This window comes from Phyllostomus discolor, chromosome 11 (assembly GCF_004126475.2).
Source record: "Phyllostomus discolor isolate MPI-MPIP mPhyDis1 chromosome 11, mPhyDis1.pri.v3, whole genome shotgun sequence".
Lineage (NCBI taxonomy): Eukaryota > Metazoa > Chordata > Mammalia > Chiroptera > Phyllostomidae > Phyllostomus > Phyllostomus discolor.
The window spans coordinates 23048303-23068672 of NC_040913.2; the positions used below are offsets into that span (position 1 = coordinate 23048303).

The 20370-nt window shown below is 38.0% G+C and overlaps 1 protein-coding gene across 3 annotated transcripts in view; it reads left to right on the top strand.

The window, feature by feature from the left end:
* KLF12 (Kruppel like factor 12) overlaps window positions 1-20370 on the top strand; it is a 424035-nt gene that overhangs the window by 270961 nt on the left and 132704 nt on the right. For all 3 annotated transcript variants that reach the window (XM_036011296.1, XM_036011294.1, XM_036011295.1), the window contains one exon: window positions 2200-2746. In XM_036011296.1, the coding sequence (XP_035867189.1) occupies window positions 2227-2746 (520 nt within the window). In that variant the 5' untranslated portion in view covers window positions 2200-2226. The remainder of the gene's footprint in view (window positions 1-2199; window positions 2747-20370) is intronic.

A 20370-nucleotide genomic window follows, 5' to 3' on the forward strand; every position in this document is an offset into this window, starting at 1 on the left:
TAAAATATTTGACAAAGAAATTAGATAATAACATTGGGAACCAATTGAAATATTGTTTTAGATTCAACACTGGATAATGATAACAGCTTTTTATAAAAGTAGTTGTTTGTGGTGTTTGTTTCTCTTTTTGGGGTTTCTTAATGTCTGAGAAGATTAAAAACTTATTTCTCAATTTCAGCATATAATTGAAATCTTGTTATTTAGAATTTCATGCAGGAGATATTTGGATGATTCATTTTTATATTTTCTAATTTTATGTTTTTGTGGGTCAGTAATCATTTTATCATAGAAGCAAAAAATACAATAAAACATCAACTCATTTCCCTTTTCAATTGATCTGGTACCATCGTTGACTTAGTTTCTTTCTCTTCTCACTGTTGCAGATAAGATTCCCTTACATTACTGCCCATTGTATGTTTTGAATGGAGCTATCATTTATATTCTACAAAGAAAGGTTTTGAGAGATATGTTTTGTTCCTTTAAGTGTATGCTCAAGTTTTTTTAGGGGGAATAGCAAACCAAAATCTTTTATTAAACAAAGATGAAATGTAGCAATTTGATATAATTTTAGGCAGTGTTGTTCTGATACCATAATGAAGTTAAAAAAATTGTTTCTGGTTTTCATGTGCTAGAACAACAGTGTCTGTGTTGGCCTGGTCAAATGAGACATAACCAAAATGACCTGCCACAGTCTCACCCTTTCTGTTAAGGCTGACATTTGCTAAGTGAACTATTGAGCCATTTATGGGTCTCGGAAGTAGACACCCAAGAAATAACTTGTTGAATTTATAAGTGAATAAAGTTATGAATAATTTATATATATATTTTTTATTTTTATAATTACCTAGTCTCTTTACTTTTTTTAAAAGATTTTATTTATTTATTTTTAGGGAGGGAAGGGGGGGAGAGAGAGAGAGAGAGATACATACATCAATGTGCGGTTGCTGGGGGTTATGGCCTGCAACCCAGGAATGTACCCTGGCTGGGAATCGAACCTGGGGCACTTTGGTTCCCAGCCCGCGCTCAATCCACTGAGCTATGCCAGCCAGGGCAAGAATAATTTATATTAATGCCCAGTAATAAAATGCTGAGTTCATTAGTCTGGGTTCATTAGTCTTGGAGTCTTTATTATTGTTAGTAGTGGTAGTAATAGTATGTTTTACTTATTGCAACTTAAAAGAATGAAATTGAACTTGGTCAAAACTATTATCCTTATCTTAAGGTAAACAAAACAGTCATAGACAATTTAAAATTTCCAAGAAAAAGTTTTTTCTGAAATTATTATTTCCTGAAAGGTGTATTGTAGTAGTTCTGTATGTTATTTTTGAGGGGGAAAAAAGTCATCATTAAGAGTTAAGTTATAATCCAATTATTAGAAATGATTTGTATTTAACAACATAGTAGGCAGGTGCGGGAGGTGCGAGAACGCTGTCCCCCTTTTTAATGCTCAGGAGAATTGTACGGTAGCTCTTTGCCCAAATATGGAGGTTTGCCAGTACTGTTGCCAGGTAACATTGTGCCTTCAGGCTGCGATGATGTTGAGTAAGGGTCAGATTATAGAATTGTAGAACCTAGACCTGGAACAATGTTTAAGGTCATCTCATCAGAATTTCATTAGTTTATGACTGAGGAAACTGAGACTAATAAATCAAGGGTGGGTCAAACCAACAAAATGAATGTTTTTATCTAAACAGATTGCATGTATACAGTTTAAAGTGGATAATGCTTTACATACTGAACTTCTAGAAAATTTTCTGTAAAATTGCTGTTCATTTTTAGGTTCCTGGGGCATCCTTACTCCTCCTTAATGCACTTATTCCACTCTTCAATGGTGTAGATACTTACTTCATGTTTTAATATTTTCATATTGTGTTTTTTCTATTACCATTTAGTGCCCTTATACCTCCCTGCTCCCGCAATCAGCCCACTGTCACTGGATTTTAACAACAGTGCCTGTCTCTCCCAACAGGATGAGCGTGTCTTTGGAGCAGAGGCTGATTCTCACTCTGTTTTGTACTTTTGTGCTCTCAGCTTCAGTCATGATGATAGTCACATGACCATCCTTGACATATTTGTGGCCCAAATTAATGTCTTGTAGCAATAAGAGAAAAATTGATGATCGTTCCAGTAATAAACCTTGTGTCTATTAAAATGAGCTATTAACAAAGATAAATACATGTTCCATTTTTCTCCCCACAGTCTCCAAACGTCCACAACTACCCCGATATGGAAGCCGTCCCCCTGTTGTTAAATAACGTGAAAGGGGAGCCCCCGGAGGACTCACTGTCTGTAGATCACTTCCAAACACAAACTGAGCCAGTGGACTTGTCCATCAACAAAGCCAGGACATCCCCCACCGCCGTTTCATCCTCCCCAGTTTCCATGACAGCGTCTGCCTCCTCACCTTCTTCAACTTCAACCTCCTCATCGTCTTCTAGTCGTCCAGCCTCATCCCCAACTGTTATAACATCAGTATCTTCAGCATCATCTTCGTCAACAGTATTAACTCCAGGGCCCCTTGTTGCCTCTGCATCTGGTGTGGGAGGCCAGCAGTTTTTGCACATTATCCATCCCGTACCGCCTTCAAGTCCCATGAATTTACAGTCTAACAAACTGAGTCACGTTCACCGCATCCCCGTGGTGGTACAGTCGGTGCCTGTTGTCTACACAGCCGTGCGCTCACCTGGAAATGTGAACAACACTATTGTAGTGCCGCTTTTGGAGGATGGAAGAAGTCATGGCAAAGGTAAGGCTCACGAGTGAAGCCTTGATTTATTTCAGCACTAGAGGTAACTGCTCTTTCATTCAGTGAGCGCACCCTAAATCGTATGCAAATACATTACATGCGAACAGGTTCTATGCCCATCAACACAGAGCCATTGAGGGTATGAGCTAAACTATATGGTTCATTAGTACTTAGTCTCTATTTTATGTATAAAGCCATTTAATGTCAGAATTCAGATACCAAAATTTGCAAAATAGTGTTCACCCTCAAATACCCAGATGGTAAGGATAATATATAGTTAATGTAACTGCTTGTAAGTATAAATGCATAAATCCCTCATAGAAATGATCCATTATGAAATTTTAAAAAGTGAATCAATATATTTGTTCTTCCAGAGGTTCAGATTGGAACTTATATGGATGACAATGATATAAAATGCCATGAAGTTGTAATGCTTGAAATCTGACCATTCACTTTTAAGTAACTTGTAAATTAATTGGCCATTAAAATAATTTTCAAGTTAAGTGTTTGGCTACAAAAATAACACATAGCTTAAGTTCTTATCTTTATATAAGTTTTAGGTTGTTATTATTTTAAATAGTGGGATGTCTCAGTATGATGGAAATATTGCAACATGCAATATTAATATTCCCTTCTAGGGGTTAGAAGGGAATATTTAATAATACCTAGGTAGTTAATTATGCATGATGGTTTATAGTTGATCATGAAGTTATTTATTTACTTCTAAGTTCTTTTTTCCCCCAATTTACTAGAAGGAACTTATAACAGAACCAGGTTTTGTTTTCTTTCTTTCCCATGAACCTAAAAAGTAAGCCACCCTTCTATAGGAGAAAGACCAACTGCCCATGATTCCCATGACTGTTGATTCATTCTCTTTTAAACTGAATACATGTGTATGCGTTTTGTCTTCAGCACTTAGAAGTGACGAAGGATTGAGACTTTATGTTGTATTACTTTTTGCTTTGAAAACCATGTTACTGCTGAGGCCCATAATTAAAATATGATCGGTGAATACATAAAACACGGCCATCTCATAAAATGCCAGTAAACATGGTTGTTTAGGTTCTTGTGTGGAGTTGCCCTCAACACATAGGAATAACTTTTGATTATGTACTTAGAGAAATTTTTGCAAACATATACTACAAGATTGCACATTCACCTTTGGCAAGGTAGTGTATATGAGTAGTGCCATGAGTTTTTTTGTAGCACAGGAAGTAAATGTCACCTTCCCAGTTAGCAAGTGAGGTATTTCTTGACTCACAGCGGTCCAATTTGAGACTGCAATCTTGAGAGGTAGACACTGCGCTCACCTGACAATTTCTCTTTTGTGCTGTTCTGGGCGAAGGCCGGGAGCTGGTGCCATCACGCTCTTTATGAACAGGTTGAAGAAAAAGAGGGAGGGAGGAGCCTCTTGACGGGTTTTCACTTGAGCTGAACTCTCTTTGATATTCTGCTGCTTCTGATCAAAATGAGCTTATAGATCTGAATAACAGCATAACTGATGACATCTTAGGTATTTATTTTCTTTTATAGTTATAGGTGTTTTTATTATATTCTATTTTGGATTTTATTTTCCCCCAACTTATTCCATACCCATTAAAATCCTACTTTAATTCCTCCTATTCTGTTTTTTTCTTTTTAAAATTTCTGAAATTATAGTTTTTACATTTAATATTATTTTTTATTAGTTTCAGGTGTGCAGTATAGTAATTGTAGATGTTTTTATAATTTTTTAAGAATTAGGAATTAGCAAATAGCAAGAATATAACTTTACATGTTACATTATTTTATATGTTGTATATATGTATACCATAGAATCCAGTCTTTGTGAGATATCACTTAAGGGAAATATTGCTTTTATCTTAAAATTGATTGATAAGGATTTTAACATTGTTTATGTCTTTCTTTTTATAATTTTGATGCACTAATGAAGGAAAAAAGAGATACCTCTTTTATTTGCTATTATCATTTTTATAGGAGACATTATTTTTTAAAGGTTTTATTTCTTTATTTTTAGAGAGAGGAGTAGGAAGGGAAATATCAGTCGGTTGCCTCTCACATACCCCCAATGGAGGACCCAGCCCACAGGCATGTACCCTGACTGGGAATTGAACCAGCTACCCTTTGGTCACAGGTTGGCACTCAGCCTGCTGAGCCACACTAGCCAGGGCAGAGAGATTATTTTCATTTCAAGTATATAACATATAAAGTATATTGCCAAAATTTAATTTTCTGGAAGATACATCTTTGCAGACTAATCTGTTCTCTACATGAGTATATTTATTAGTTACATGCAGTGTTTTTTACTCAAAATTTTTCATATCAAAAATAAATTTTCCTATAATCATAAACACACTGGACTGAGATGTGGACATGAGGAGACTGAGATTTGGAATCAAGAATGTATAAGTTAGAATTCTAGGTCTTTCATTTACAGCTTTGCATTTGGGAAAGTTATTTAATCTCACTAATCTTTGTTGTCTTCAGTGATAAAATGGGATTGAAAGTAGGACTGATCTTTGGAGATTCTTGGGAAGATTAAGTAAGAGCTTATGTATAAATGTCTAGTGTTGATTAACTATCCATAAATGTTTGCAGTTATTTATAATTATTACCTCCCCTGCCAAATACATGAAGCAATAATGTTCAGAATTTTTTTCTGTCTTGTAAAAACAGAAAGTTGGAGGGAATAAACTTACTGAATTTAAAAATGAGAAACTGCGCCCAGTAACATAGAAATGCCTCTCAAATTTGTTACTACGACAAATTGCAAGGGATGAGAGTTTGGTACGAGAAATTGTCTGGAAACATCCCATATTTTCTATTTTTATTAGTTTATATTAAGTTTTTATAATCACTATATTCTACAAATATTGCTTACAGCACTTTACAAGTTTTTTAATTGTTTCCCTGATTGATGAGATGATGGTAAAAGGGTCTGGCGGAGGAGGTTTGCCTACCTCCCAGGACGAACAGAGGAAAGGGCGTTTCAGGAATTCCTCAGGTCCTTGTGCTGCACGTATGCAGCCGGGCACCAGGCCAGCAGTGAAGTGGCTGAGCGATAACGGCAGCTCCTGTTTCCATTCCCACTTAGGACTTATGTATCTGGTTTAGATGAGCAAAAGAAAACACGATAAAGGAGCTGGATTTTCAAAATGCTAGGAATAAGAGTAGCAAACTCACTCACAGCAATGTAGATGATCAGCGTTGGTGTAATAACATACCTGGTCTCTGGTAGAAAAGCGGGTCGCCACCCGTCACAGCACACAAAGGGCTGTCAGTGGACACACCCGTGTCTGAGGTAGCGTAGCACATGACTCGAACCTTTGTGGACCATCACTTACTGCCCATCTCTCATGCACTAGACATTTTACTGGCACCAGGGATAGAGTGTTGGACAAAACAGACGCTGTTTCCACCTGAATGTTTATAATCTGTTAGGAGATATGGATATTAAACAACAAATTGTACAAATAACTGGTAATTATAGACAGTTGGATGAAAACATAGACTAGCCATGGATTTACCCAGGGCAGAGTTTAATATTAATTGCAGATAGAGAAAGTAGTATTTGACTAAAGTATTTTCATGGCGGGTGTTATTATATGGTTGGAAGACATGTTTTTACTGTGATGCTCAGAAGAGGTGGTTCTAGTTTGGGGATGTCGGGTGAAACCTCCACGTGGTCATGCTTGACTAACAACAAAGGATGTGAAATGACAGTATTTTAGCTGATCCAAGTATGTAAAGAATATTAGTCTGAAATACAGGTGGCAAACACAAGGCCCACGGGCGGAATCCAGCCCTCCACCTTGTTTCATCCGGTCTGGCACTTTGTGCCCGGCGGCAGCACCGAGCTCTTGCTTAACTGTTAAGGAGTAGTCACATTTATACAGTCCTAAAAGTACATTTGGCCCTTTGAAGGCAAGCTTGAAGTTGATGTGGCCCTGGGTGAACATACTCTTTTTTTCTTTGTTTGATACCAAAAGGACAAAGTAGCAGATAGTCCCTCCAAATGATAGTGCTGAAAGGTAGAAGACCCTCCATGCAGAAGGAACAGCCACTAACTGCTCTGGCCCACACTTTGTTACCTGAAACATGTTATTTATAAACAAGACCCTAAGGGATTATTTTACCTCGTAAAGGAATTTTACCCCAGCCTGGGGAAGTTTTTGGTAGAGTTTACAGATTTTCATCAATTTTTACAGGTATTTAATAGCAGAAAGCATAGAGGGTCCTAGATCACAAGCAAAGTTGTTCTTGGCTTTGTTATTGCATTGATGGAAGAGTAGGGGTGTTTAGGGTCTCCCTCCCTGCCTCCCTACCTCCCTTCCTTCTTCCTTCTCGTCTGCTAATCAGGTAAGAAGAAGAGCAGTAAGGAGAATGCAACTGAAGAGTATTCCAAGGGGGAGCCATCAGTTGTATCAATAGCTGCTAAGGGGCCACATAAAACAAGGACTAAGAATTAAGCATTTGGTGGGGGTTGAGTTCATTGGTGGCACAGTGTGCGGAGTGGTGAGCACTGAGGACTGACTGAAGTGAGTTTGCGTTCGGACCCGAGGTGTGAGAGGAGAGACTGAAAGTCTAAAATAGCTCTTTGGAGTAGTTTTGCCGGAAAGAGTTGTAGAGGAAGGCTTTGGAGCTCTGGAAGGAGGGATTTTAAAACAGGGAGGTAGTATAGCATACTTGTATTCTGTCAAGAAGAATCCAGTAGATAGTTGAAAATGGGTAATTCTAGAGAGGAAAGAATTGTAGGAGCAAAGTCCTTAATTGCAAATTAGTCGCTTATACTGTGGAAGTAACTTGCATCTTGTTGTAATTAACACAAATTCTAAAGTCATTTTGTTAGAGTGACAGAATTTTTAGGAAAATGGGAAAACAGAGATAACCTAGGGTTGACAATGAAAAGTAAATGAAACTTTAGTACAATTTGGGTTCCATAGAGAATTGTAAAAATGATACCAGAATTAAAATAAATATAAGATCAAACATTTCTCTCTCATCACCTAGCAGAATATACAGAATGCATTCAAAAACAAAAGATTAACACAAAATAATCTGTATTTGTTATTTAAAGACATTTGAGTATTAATGCATACTATATTTTAGAAATTCAAAATACTTAAAAGCCAATACCATTAACAGTCTGTGAAAACCCAATTAAAGAGCTTTTACAAAAGTGGACTTACATCGTCCCTGCCGTACCTGAGCTGAGCCTATCTCCATGTAGCTGGAAGAACAGGTATTATTACCTTGACACCCAGCAATGAGACTTGAGCAAGGGTAGGATTGATCGGTGGTTTGGGAACAGCCAGAACTGAAAAATCCAGTGTATCTGAGTGGGTGTTTCATGGTTGCCCAATTTCTTTTCTGACCACCACCCCATTCTTTTTCATTAGGTTATGTAGATGGTCTATTATTTCCCCCCTCCCCCCATTATTCCTTTTCCTCAGCCAGCCAAGCCCGTCACGTGACCATGTGTCCACATGACTATAATCAAAGCGATTACCTGGAGGGAGGAACTCAGCTCCAGTTTTCTCTGCAGCCACATTTTCTCCCATGGAAATGCCATCCCAGCAGTCCAGGCTACCAGAAGTTTAAAAAACATATTATTGCATTAAGACTTTTTATGGTAATGTTGTCATGCTTGAAAAATAACTTATTGTGCATCATAAGTGCATTGTTTCTGACTTAAAACTTTTATGTGATTAGGTCCTTGACTAGGAATTACATTTTTTTCCAAAATATCTGACACAAGAGCATGTTGATACTGCCGTCTGGAAACCAACCCCCCTTGGGCATGTAATTTCTTTGGTTATCTACTTTAAAAGAGTGTTGTTTTCTTGTTATAGTTAGATGAACTGAAAAAATTCTCCAAAAATATACCTTATTTTCATGGCACTCGTTCAGGAGTTGCAAAGGGGTGTGGCCAGGAACAAATTTGAAATACACCCCATTTTCTTCCTGCAGGCTGTTGCTTTTCTCAGCCGCCGACAGGAAGAAGCCACCAGTGTATTTTTAGCCCGATGCCACTTACATCTGTGAAGGGAACATGGCTGTCACCGTGATCGCTGCCAGGCTGGTTGGAGGTGGCTTCTGACCACTGACTGCAGCTGTAGTTTTGCTCCCAGGAAACTCCCATTTCAGATCCATTTGTTTCACCAGTTTTCTTCTGCCTGTAGCTTTCCCCTTTGATGTTAATGATGTCTTATTCAAGATCGCAGTTCGTTTTGCCTCTGTCTCGCTTCTTCTGTCTCCCTTACACGTGACTGTCCTCTGTTCGTTCACCATTCGCTGGAATCCTGGTGCCATCTGTCCATGTGACCAGATAGTCCAGGACAGCTGATCTTTGCTTATGCATTTGGTTGTCTTTGCTTCTTGAGAGATTCAACTACCACATCTTCCTTTGGAGAATTTATTCTTATACTGATGCCTGAGTGCGATAACTACTAGATATAGATTCATATTTTAATTCTGAATTTGATTTATATTGACAGACCACCTTGTTTATGTTCTTTAATTTTTTTAATGTTGCTTATTGGGACGTCAGACTGGAGAATTGATGACTTTCAGTTTGTTATTCTTTTTTTTTTTTAAGAGAGAGGGGAAGGGAGGGAGGAGAGGGAGAGAAACATTGCCCTATGAGAGATACATCAATTGGTCCCGTGCCCCCAACCTGTGACCCAGGCATGTGCCCTGACTGGGAATCAAACCGGCAGCCTTTCAGTTGGCAAGCCAGCACTCAACCCACTGAGCCACATCAGCCAAGGTCTGGTTTATTATTCTTAAAAATAGACTTTAGTAGGACTTGAGTGTTTCACTTCTATCATTATATAACAAAGACAGGAATTTGTTAAATAATGAGAAAGGCAGCCAGCCAGTATTTATGAAAAATTGAATTTTAAATAGGAGTTTGGAAAATTGTATTTTATATAGATACAATGGTCATTCATCGTTTGTTTTTACTTTATTTTCAACATGGAATAGAAAACTTATCTGTATTTTTTCACTTCTAGGCATGCACAGGAATTAAAATAGAGTCCACAAAAAAATGGCTTCTTATGCCTTTGTTTTTCTAAAATACCTTGAATCTGTTGATTCCTTTCTTCATTGGGCATAGACTGGGTGGGTTTGAAGATCTGATAACAATCACTGGCTCAGAGACAGAAATTGTCTATATTTTTCTAAGAGAATATGCAGAAAACAGAGAACACTAGGCAAGCTTCTTGGAAACTGTAAAATGTCAAGGAGTGAGTCTGATTAGCTTCCCTCCCACACAGTTAAATAGTAAATAAAAGTACAAAGGCCAAAAGAAAAGTATGGACACCAGAGGGGATCACACTAAGAGAGAGATGATGTTTCATTCATTGCTAGATTTTATTGCAAGAAGAGAAGATATAGACAAGAAACAAATCCATTTATTAGATAACGTAGCTAAAGCAAGAGGTTAACATAAAAGGGCTTCATGCTCACTCTGTTATAAAGTGATATGTGGCATACCATTTCAATTTGTTAGGGCAAGTTTGTTCTATAGTTAAAAAAATCAAAGTTTTGTTTTCATAAATATCAGTGAATGCTTAAATGAGAAATGCAACTAATATAGTATCCTAATATAGTAAAAACCTTCCTTTTTTATCACACCTGAAGTTTTCCCTGATAACATTTAACTCATTGAGGATTCCATATTGGGTTTTTGAAATGTAATGTCTTTGTTTCCTTGGTGGTTTCATTTTTAAGAATAATTTTTTCTCTCAAATGTAAAGCCTCTAATTTCAAAGCAATTGCTTTCAAAGCAAAGCAATTTCAAAGCATAAAGGAACTGTAATGCTATAAGAAATTATTTACATATAAGATTCCAGGTATTTATAGGATTACTTTGATGATAGTTGGACATATATACTCACTACAAAAAACTTTGGAGTGTTGGAAACATATACATACACATATATTTAGCAAATAGGCATTTTACTCAATAACTCTTAATACCTGGAAGGAACAAATTAAATAAAGAAGCATGGAAGACCCAGGAGGGAAACTTTGTCTTCGAAACATTGCCACCACCATTTTTATTGTTTTTTTAAAATTATTCACAACTCTTTGGCTGTGGTTTCTTCCCTATATTTTTCTTATTTCCTTAATACTAATTTTTGTTCTGTTCTAAACTGTTACTGTTTTCTCAGCTCTTCCTCTCTGTTTGTTTTCCACTTTTAATGGAGAATTTGATTCACTGGTATTCCACTTTGTATTCTTTAGAAAAGAACATGTTGACATTTGTCTATCCAATAAATAAAAGAACAGCTACTAATTCACAGAGTAATCATCGCATACTCTATTTTTCCTCCAGCCACCATCATGTGGGGGAAATGGTGCTTTGATCTCTGGCCAATTAAATGTGTTATTCATGACCAGGTGGCTTCACCATCTTTTTTCTTCAATTAATTAGTTCATTTATTCAACAAATGTTTTATGGTTGATTATATGGCCAGGAATGTCTACTACTCCATGCAACGATGAACTTAAAAATACCTCCTCTTAAAAGCCAGCTCTGGTGTACAGATTCCTAAAACAATCTTGTTTACCCTGTGGCTCATTTTTCTGTTGGTGAATTTTGAAACTAATGTAGTAGCTCATAATCAGCAGTTCGAAAATTAAAGCATGAAGTAGATTTTGAAATACTTGATAGTATCACCCAAATATGACTGCATTGTGAAACTCTTGTTCCTCCGTCTATTCATATGCATGCTTATCGGTTCTGTGTGTGTGTGTGTGTGTGTGTGCGCGCTCGCGCGCTGAGCCATATTGAAATTCTCTGTCGTACTGTGGTTCCTGTCCAAGACGCTAGAAGGAGACCACACTGGTGTTCTCTGACCTTTAACTCAGCCCCTGTCCTTCTCTCTCTCTCTCTCTCTCTCTCTCTCTCTCTATTTATTTAGTTATTTTAATTTTCAGTTACAGTTTACATTCAACAGTATTCTGAATTAGTTTCAGATGTTCAGCAAAGTGGTTAGAAAATCATATGCGTCACAGAGTGGTGCCCTCACTGCTGCCAGTAGCACCCGGCTTGTATCACACGTATTTATCACAATATCATTGGCCATACTCCCCATGACTTCGCATCGCTGTGATGCTGTGGGACTACTGGTTTATACTGCTTAGTCTCTTCCCCCTTTTCGCCCAGCTGACAGCTGTCAGTCTGCTCTCTGTATCTGTGAGTCTGTTCCTCTTTTGTTTGTTTATATTTTATTAGATTCTACATATAAGTGAAATCACATGGTATTTGTCTTTCTCTGTCTGACTTACTTCACTTAGTGTAATAATCTCCAGGTCCACCCGTGCCTTCCTTTCTGGCATCTCCTTCTCAAAGTACCCTCCTTGGCTGTTCCACCTTCTTTTCTCTGCCCTGTCTTTTTTCCATCTTCCCCCCATTTCCCTATCCTCTTCCCTCTCCCAGTTGACCTTCTGCATCTCCCTCCACCCCTCACCATGCTACCTTTTCCTAAATCTTGATTCTTCTTTCTCTTCCCTGTCTAACTAAATCACCTATCCCCAGAAGTAATTATTATGGAACTGAGGGATCCATATTGAAAATTACAGTCTTTGTACTGCCATCTAGTGGTAGAATTTTAAAAAACTGAACTGAGAGAGAACTCCATATAGACTGTTTATTCTGTGATTGCTCCTGGATATTTCCAGTTGGTTTAGGGTCGGTTGTCAGTCAGGGAGTGCAGTGTATATACCCTTTTAAAATAAAACTTAAACTTGAAACCTAACTTATCCACTGTGTTTTTAGAGCTCTAAAAAAAAAAGGCAACTATCTTGGTCCAGAAAGAAAAAGCATCACTTCCTACTTATCTCACTCCCCATCCTGCACGTTTGTGTGAAAGCAAACGTAAGAGGTATATCTTGGGATAGCAAGGACTCGGGAAGACAGAAAATAGGAGAACTTGGTGCAACTGAGATAACTGGGAATAGCCCTTGGAGAAGTCATCAGAGAAGTGCCATCTGAATAGCTGGGAGTTTAGGAAACGTTTAGTAGAAACAGAGTAGAATTAGAAAGATAATCCCACGGTATATGGATTTCTCAGTTTCCTGGGGTTGAAAAAAGCCTAGTGGGACTCGAGTGACCTACCAGGAAAAATAAGCTCCTCTGTTGCAAAAACTTTGGTTGCTTGTGCAATGAAGTGTATGTTACCAGCCCTCACTCCTAGGGTAATGTAGGTTGGTGACTCCCCGAATCTATCTAAGCCTCATTAACTACCGTTTCCGCAATACACTGCATTGTGCCCAATACTAGCAAAGGCTCAGTAGTTATTTATTAAACGAAGAGACGAGTGAACAAAGAATGGATTAATGGTGGCACAGTGTTCTGTTTAAGATGCCTGTGAGTACTGCGGCTGGTGGCGGTCCGCAGTCCTAAACCCTAACCATGAAGGGAACCCCCCCTTGTATGGTGAAGTAGGAGAAACAGCAACACAAAATGATCACCAGCAGGGCTCCGTCCTACCACCACTGTACCCCATTGTGATGCCAATCCACCAAACAGACACCCTGTCCCAGCCACCATTTCCGTGGATGTTCAGATTGACGCCTCTGCCTTTACCATGTAATCTCCTTTTCCTGGAAGGACTCCCTTCCTCTGGTAAAGACCTCATTCAAATTTCTTCTAGAAAGGTATGCAGCAAATTGTAAAACAATTTATTTTATATATACGATCTCTTAGCTCAATATATTTGGCTCAAGTCTAATATATTTACTGTATATAATTATAATGATATCTGTGTCATTACTGCCTTTCCCATTGTTTGGCACACAGTAAACAGCAAGTGTTTATTTAGGTTTTAATAGTTTCTAGAGTTGAACCCCTGTGGGTGAAAACTATTTTTATGGCTTCCAAATGGTCATAATGAAAAGATATTGCTGTATGAAAATTATGAGTTATAGTCAGTTCTTATTTACTCTTCTAGTCTCAGGTAAAATATTTTTACCCGCGAAACCAGGATAAATAATGCTTTTGATTGGATCCAAGCAATTAATAGTGTTTGCTAGGTTTCTTATATAATAGGAATGCCAATTTCCTTTCCCAGTTGGGGTGAAACAAATTACACCTCCTACCTGCTGCAGTTAACTGCGTCAGCATCATAGCGCTATAAAATCTCAATAAAATATGAGCACTGTGGAGTATGGATAATCCCACTATAAATTGTAATAAAAATTACCCCTCCAGACTCTATATTCTCTCCATTAAGTTCATAGACACTGTCTCTTTGTACATAAAGTTTTATGAAATAAATCGACCAGTTTTCCTGTCCTTACCACAGAGCAAGCTGTTTTGATTTAAAAGCTGATAACGGTACAATCAGTTTTTGGTGTTTGCAGTGCATTTTAAAAGCATAAATTTCATCTAACGAACCTTAAGTAGAAGGAAAATGCTACTTTTATTTGCACTATGCAATGAATGCCTCTTTGTGAGGAAGAATAAATGACATATTTACCGTGGTGGGCCCATTTGTTGCAGCCATAAAACAATGATTTGGGTTCCTTCCACAGCTCTCTAATCTTAAAGGTATATTAAGCAGACCCAAGCACAAATCTAAAACAGCTTTGTGTGAGTTGTTTGAAATCTTCAGTGTTTAGAAGGCATTGTCGATTTCGTGATTGTATTTTTGTCTCTTCCGTGCTGAGGCCAAGGACTCCCCAGTCATCGCCGGTGTGGCCTTTGTCAGAAGTGGATATTTTAAATCAGTCCCTATAAACACAGAGCCCTTTAAAACAGAGGAAGCCTTCTAGAGACCTGGTTGTAAATCCCCAAAGAACATGAATTAGACTCCGGAGGAAGTCATACGTTATAATGAGGGTAGAGTAGGTGGCATTTGAGGTGAGAGTTAAAGAAGCGTAAGGCTGTGCTACTCAGCGTGGGGAGTAGTACTCCAGCCCAGGCGAAGAGCAGACAATGAGGACAGAGAAAGAAGGGCACGTAAGGAAGGAAGAATGGTGTCGTTTCCTGAACTGTGGGTTATAATGCACTCGCACACACATTGAGTAAGGTGTAAACCGTGCATCGCATGCTTGACGGATACTATGAATTACTTGTAGGAGAGCATCCGTGTTCTTCCTCTGAAAGAGACAGCCCGTGAACTGTGCGTTGGCGTGTGCTTCGTGGCAAATACGATTTTCCAGCTGTGCAGAGAGAGAAAACAGTGACCGCAAATGCACAAGGACAAAATAATGAAAGGAATAGTTCTCAGTTTTTATTTTCATTACTCAGGTCCCCGAAAATGTCTTCTCAATAGATTTTGTAATATGGTCCCAGTAGCCACAAAGATTTTGTAGCATTTCACGTTCTGTCACTTTCCTTGGCAAAGGGAAACAAATCTACTGAGCCTCCCGTTCCCAACCTGCTGCCCTCCGCGGCTCTTTTCTGGCCGCTCCTTTTGTCTGTACGTACACTGAGGTGAAAGGGGGCAGCCAGCAAAGATGGTGTCAAAATTATTATTAAAATAAGAACTCGAAAAATCACAGCAAGGTCTTTTGTGATTGGAGTAAATAGGCTTAAACAGCTTTTCAGTCCTTGGAGATACTACTTTATTACAGCATAATAACTGCTTTTGAAATCATGGCCATGAATAGTGAAAGAAAGGGTACATTATAGTCAGTCTATTTGAGGTAAACAACAAAGTATGTAATTAATCTTATATAGATATTTATTAAAAACCATTTCAGTAATTAACCTACATGAATGCCTGCCTGTATGTTGTTCATGCTTTATATACATTATCTATAAGTCTTATGTATGTAAGGTGTTAGTATATGGGTGTTACTGCTTGTCTGTGTTTTCTAGATAAGAAAACTGACTCAGACTCGTGTAACCGCCTCTGCTCATAAGGACTGTCACAGCTTATGAGTGGTAGAGACTTGAAAAAAATCAAAACTATTTTATACCCTCAGGCCATTTTGCTACACTCAGGCTTGATGCTTAGTAAGGTATGCTTTAGTTTTCTAGAGAATCTGTCGATATTAAATAGCCCTATCCCATATTTCCTCAATAGGATATATTTATTTTCTGTGAATGTTAAAGTTTTTTACATGTGAAATCTATTATATACAGGGTGGGGGCAAAAGTAGGTTTACAGTTCATATGAAAAATAATATAGTAATTAATAATACAAGAATAAACTGTTTTTCCTACTCACAGCTGTAAACCTACTTTGCCCCACACTGTATATAAAGTCACATAGACACATAATGTGAATTGTGTGAAGTAAGTCCGTGTTGCTAAATGTTAGCATTATGGTACCATGTTAAAAGTTCCCATTTCTCCAGCATCTCAAAACAGTAAAAACAACAGCCTCGAGCTGTAGGTTAACATTTCGAGGTTCAGGGAAATTTTGTCACAGTGCGGTTCACTGAATTTCAGAGACTGACATCTGTGTCATTTTGAGACATATCTGGCCCCTGCCTGGAGCTCTCTCAAGCCAGGAACCGGTTGAACAGACATGGCTGTTCAGCCTCTTCTCATTCTGGTCATGATTATTTTCTGAAAAACAAAGGGGAAAGTACAAAATAAAAATACAGCCAACATTTATTATTACTGTTCTAATTACATTTATTTTTCTTAGATTAATGAGTTCAATAAAATTCCAAGCAGTAGCCAATAGCTAATAATGATGATAACATCCCGGATTTGGAATTATCTTAGCTTATATAAGCAGATGTTCTGAAATGCCTTCCTCAAAATTGGAAACTAAATTCCATAAAATGTGCATTTGCTTACAGAAAATAGCTGCATAGGAAGATCTGACATTTTCCAGGTTTCATTTCAGTTCTTCTTCAGTCTTGTATAGTATGTTTTCTGTTTTTGTAGTTCTCTTACTATTTTAGTCAGTTCATCAAAGAGTAAAATAGCTTGTATGCTTTCCCAAACTGAGTGGGGTCATGATACGTGGTGGCAGCGGTCTTCCCACACGTTCTCCAAGTCCTGCTTGTGAGGGGACACCTCCGTCTGTCCCCTGACAGAGAGCACCGACACAGGCACTGCTTAGTGGTGTTGGTGTGCCCATCATGTGGTCCACTCATCGAGGCAGTGTGACCTCCAGGACGTGGTCTGCCTCATCACCCACTTTGCAACTGTGACAACTGTTAAGAGGCCCACTTCTTTCCTCTTTGACCAATTGTAATCATTTTTATGTTAATTACCATAGTTAGCCCCTTACACTTAACTTTTAACTATAAACAAACAATTTTAACTACATCATTTCATGTGATGTGATTTAAGTAGAAGATTACAGCCTTCGCCGTTAACAAGTCTGAATAAGCCACTGAGTGGTTCGCAGCCGTATTTCAGTGTTGTGCTCTGTATTTGTAATTATGATTAACATTGAGAATAGAATCATTTTTACTGACAAGAGAAAGTTAGCAAAGAGTAAACTATTAAAGATTCAGACTCTACTTGTTAGCGTTACATGTCCCATACTTTATCACAGAGAAGATACAAGGCGTGTCAGCCGTGTCATTTCCAGGCCTCCAGCGGGCAGTTTACGTGGAGAGGCCATGCGTGTTTGCGAGGTACAGGGTGCCGAGACCACCTCACGTCAGGGTGTGTTAAAACGTGCTCCCAGAGGAGCTGGGCATTGCACCTTATATGTGCATGATGTATAATGCACACAAAACCCCATGAGCACACCCAGAGACATGGTATATTCACATTTTACAAATACCACCTAGAGCCCTGGACAGGTGGTTCAGTTGGTTGCACCAAAAAGGTTACAGGTTTGATCCCCGGTTGGGGTGTGTACTGGAGGAAACCAATCAGTGTTTCTCTCTCACATTAATGTTTCTCTCTCTTGTGCTCTCTACCTTTCTTTCTCTCTGACAAAAATCAATAAATATATCCTCAAGTGAGGTTTTAAAATATTAAAATAACAAGTAGAAATACTACTTAGAACCTGTTACACTTTATGAAGTAAATGAAGTTAGCGGACTTATTATAAACTTACTGAATTTTGTTCCTTATGTTGTTCTATTATAATGGACCAAAATTCTTCATGATTATTATTTAAGTGAAGATGATTATAGCACCAATTTATTTCTTGCTTTCTTATTCTTTTCTTAAAATGAAATAAAATTTGCAGTGCCAGATGAAAAGTATTAAGAATTTTATATTAAAAAATCTTTAAGCATCATTTTTTAACTGCTTATCTTACCCAGGAATTGTCCAATGTATTTCTTTCCATTCACTCATGTACTTGATTAATACATTTGTGATTCTGTCAGATGAGCAATGCACAGGCAGTGCTCACAAGGAGCTCATAGTTGAAGGAATAAAGGGACAAAACAAGCCCAGTGAGAATTCTGTGATACAGACATGTGTGGACCCACAGAGGTAGATCACAGGGGTAGATCACCCAGCTCAGTGGTTGGGAGGGGGTGGTTCCAACTTCAGGAAAAGTTGTTTCTCAGAGGAAAGTGTTGGTTTCATATCCATATCAATATGAAGAAGGAAAGGCAATTTAGAAAGATTCAGAGTTCTGGAAACATGCAGGAGCATAGTGCATCCTGGTAGATACCAGACTGTACAAGTAGATACGTTGGTTTGGTTGAAATAAAGGGTGTTTATAAGAAATGGAAGTGAGTCTCCAGGGGTTATCTGTGAATCTGGTTATCAAAAGTATCGTGTGCCAAACTAAGGAGTCTATATTTACTGATGCCGCAGGGAGACACAGAACGGTCAAAAGTAGGTCGGGAGTAACATGGTAACTTTCAAATCTGTAGATGAAGGACTGAATATAGTGAAAGTGAAGGAAGAGAGGAAAGTTAGGAGGCTATCTTAGGGAGTCGGGTGAGAATTCCTAAAGGCCTCTGCAGAGGCAGGGTGAATGGAAATCTGATGGATGACACTTATTGCCCAAACAGATGTTAAAGATGGGGGGGGTATGAATGTAGGATAGTTCTTGTTTTGGCAACTGTGAAACGTTGAGAAAGATCAATGGAAGAATATATGAATTGAAAAGTCATACTGAGAATTTTACCCAGAAAACAACGCAAAGTGGGACAGTTGACCGAAACATGAGGGAAAAGTTAAGAGACATCAGTTGAAGTGTTCTAGTATTCATCTGAAAGGATTTCTATAAAAGAAGAGTAGATAGAGTGTAATATTCAGAGAAATGTCTAGTAATGGTGAAAAATTAAAGGAAGTCATGAACCTTAGAGTATAAACAAATATGTGAAAATAAATCCACATCACGACACATAGCAGTGACATTGTCAAGCGTGATTCATAAAGAAAATCTCAAAGGCTTATATACACAGGGGAATTACAGAAGGGCAAAAACTGTCAGCAACAACACATGCCACAAACAATGCAGGGGACTCTTCAGAGGGCTGAGGTTTCCCAGAATTCTATTCTCAGCCAAAGTAAATTCAGTTGACAGTACAATTTTTTTTATCCTCATTCAAGGACATGCTTATTAATTTTAGAGAGAAGGGGAGGGAGGGAGAGAAACATCTATTGGTTGCCTTTGCTACACGCCTTGACCAGGAATTGAACCATGACCTTTAGGTTTGTGAGACAATGCCCAATCAGTTGAGCCCTACCAGCCAGGGAGACAATAACAATTTTTAAAAATCCAGACATAAATATAGTAAGAACTTATCACCCACCCGAATTTGCTGAAAGATGTAACATTACTGAAAGAAGTAAAAGAACCAAAAGGAAAGGTGAGTTTAGAGCTGGTTTTTAAGATACAGATTAATACCTGTATAAAGAGATAAATTTTAATTAACTCGACACTAAAACATGATTTAATAAAATAGACTATAATGAAAAAGAACATAGAGAAGGTGGAAATGTTCATTGGGAGTCACAGCATGCTAATCCTTCTTGCATTTTTTCTCAAGATGACTTGAGAAAAAACTGAAAATCTGGCCATATGAAGCCTTGCATTATGGGGAAATGGGCATGTTCCTACATCAGTGGGAGTGTGAATTGATTCAACAGCTTTGGGGAGCAATTTGGCAATGTCTAATTACACTGATGATCTGCATGTCCTGTAATTATACTACTAGGTACAGACTACAAGCAGACCTGCAACAGCTTTTCTAACAGTGTATATGATGAACAGCTTAATTTCCTGTCACTATAAGAACACATAATTAATGGTGGTCCATTTACAAAGTGAAATACTGTACAACAACTAAAGTAAAAGAAGATAAAGTCTCAAATGTCATGTTAAGTGAAAATAACCATGTCATAGACTATTCTATCATTAAATGTGGTTTTTAAAACAGCAAAACTGTATTGGTAGCTGGCTGTTCATTGACACATGTAGAGAGAGCATAAAACTTGCGTAGAAGGGTACACATCAGGATAATATGGAAGAAAGAAACAAAGTAGGAAACAAATACAAAGAACCAACTATTTCTGTGGTATTTTACTGCTTTTTAATGATCTGAAGGAACTACTGCAAATGTTAAAGTCATTTAATCATTTGGGAGAATAAACAGGGGGTCATCATATGTATGTTGGGAGAATAAGTAGGGAGTCAGAATAAATAGGGAATCTCTAAAAGGATTTGAATTTTATAAGCAAGTTTATGAAAGCAAATGCTAGCTCATATGTTAAATGTCTG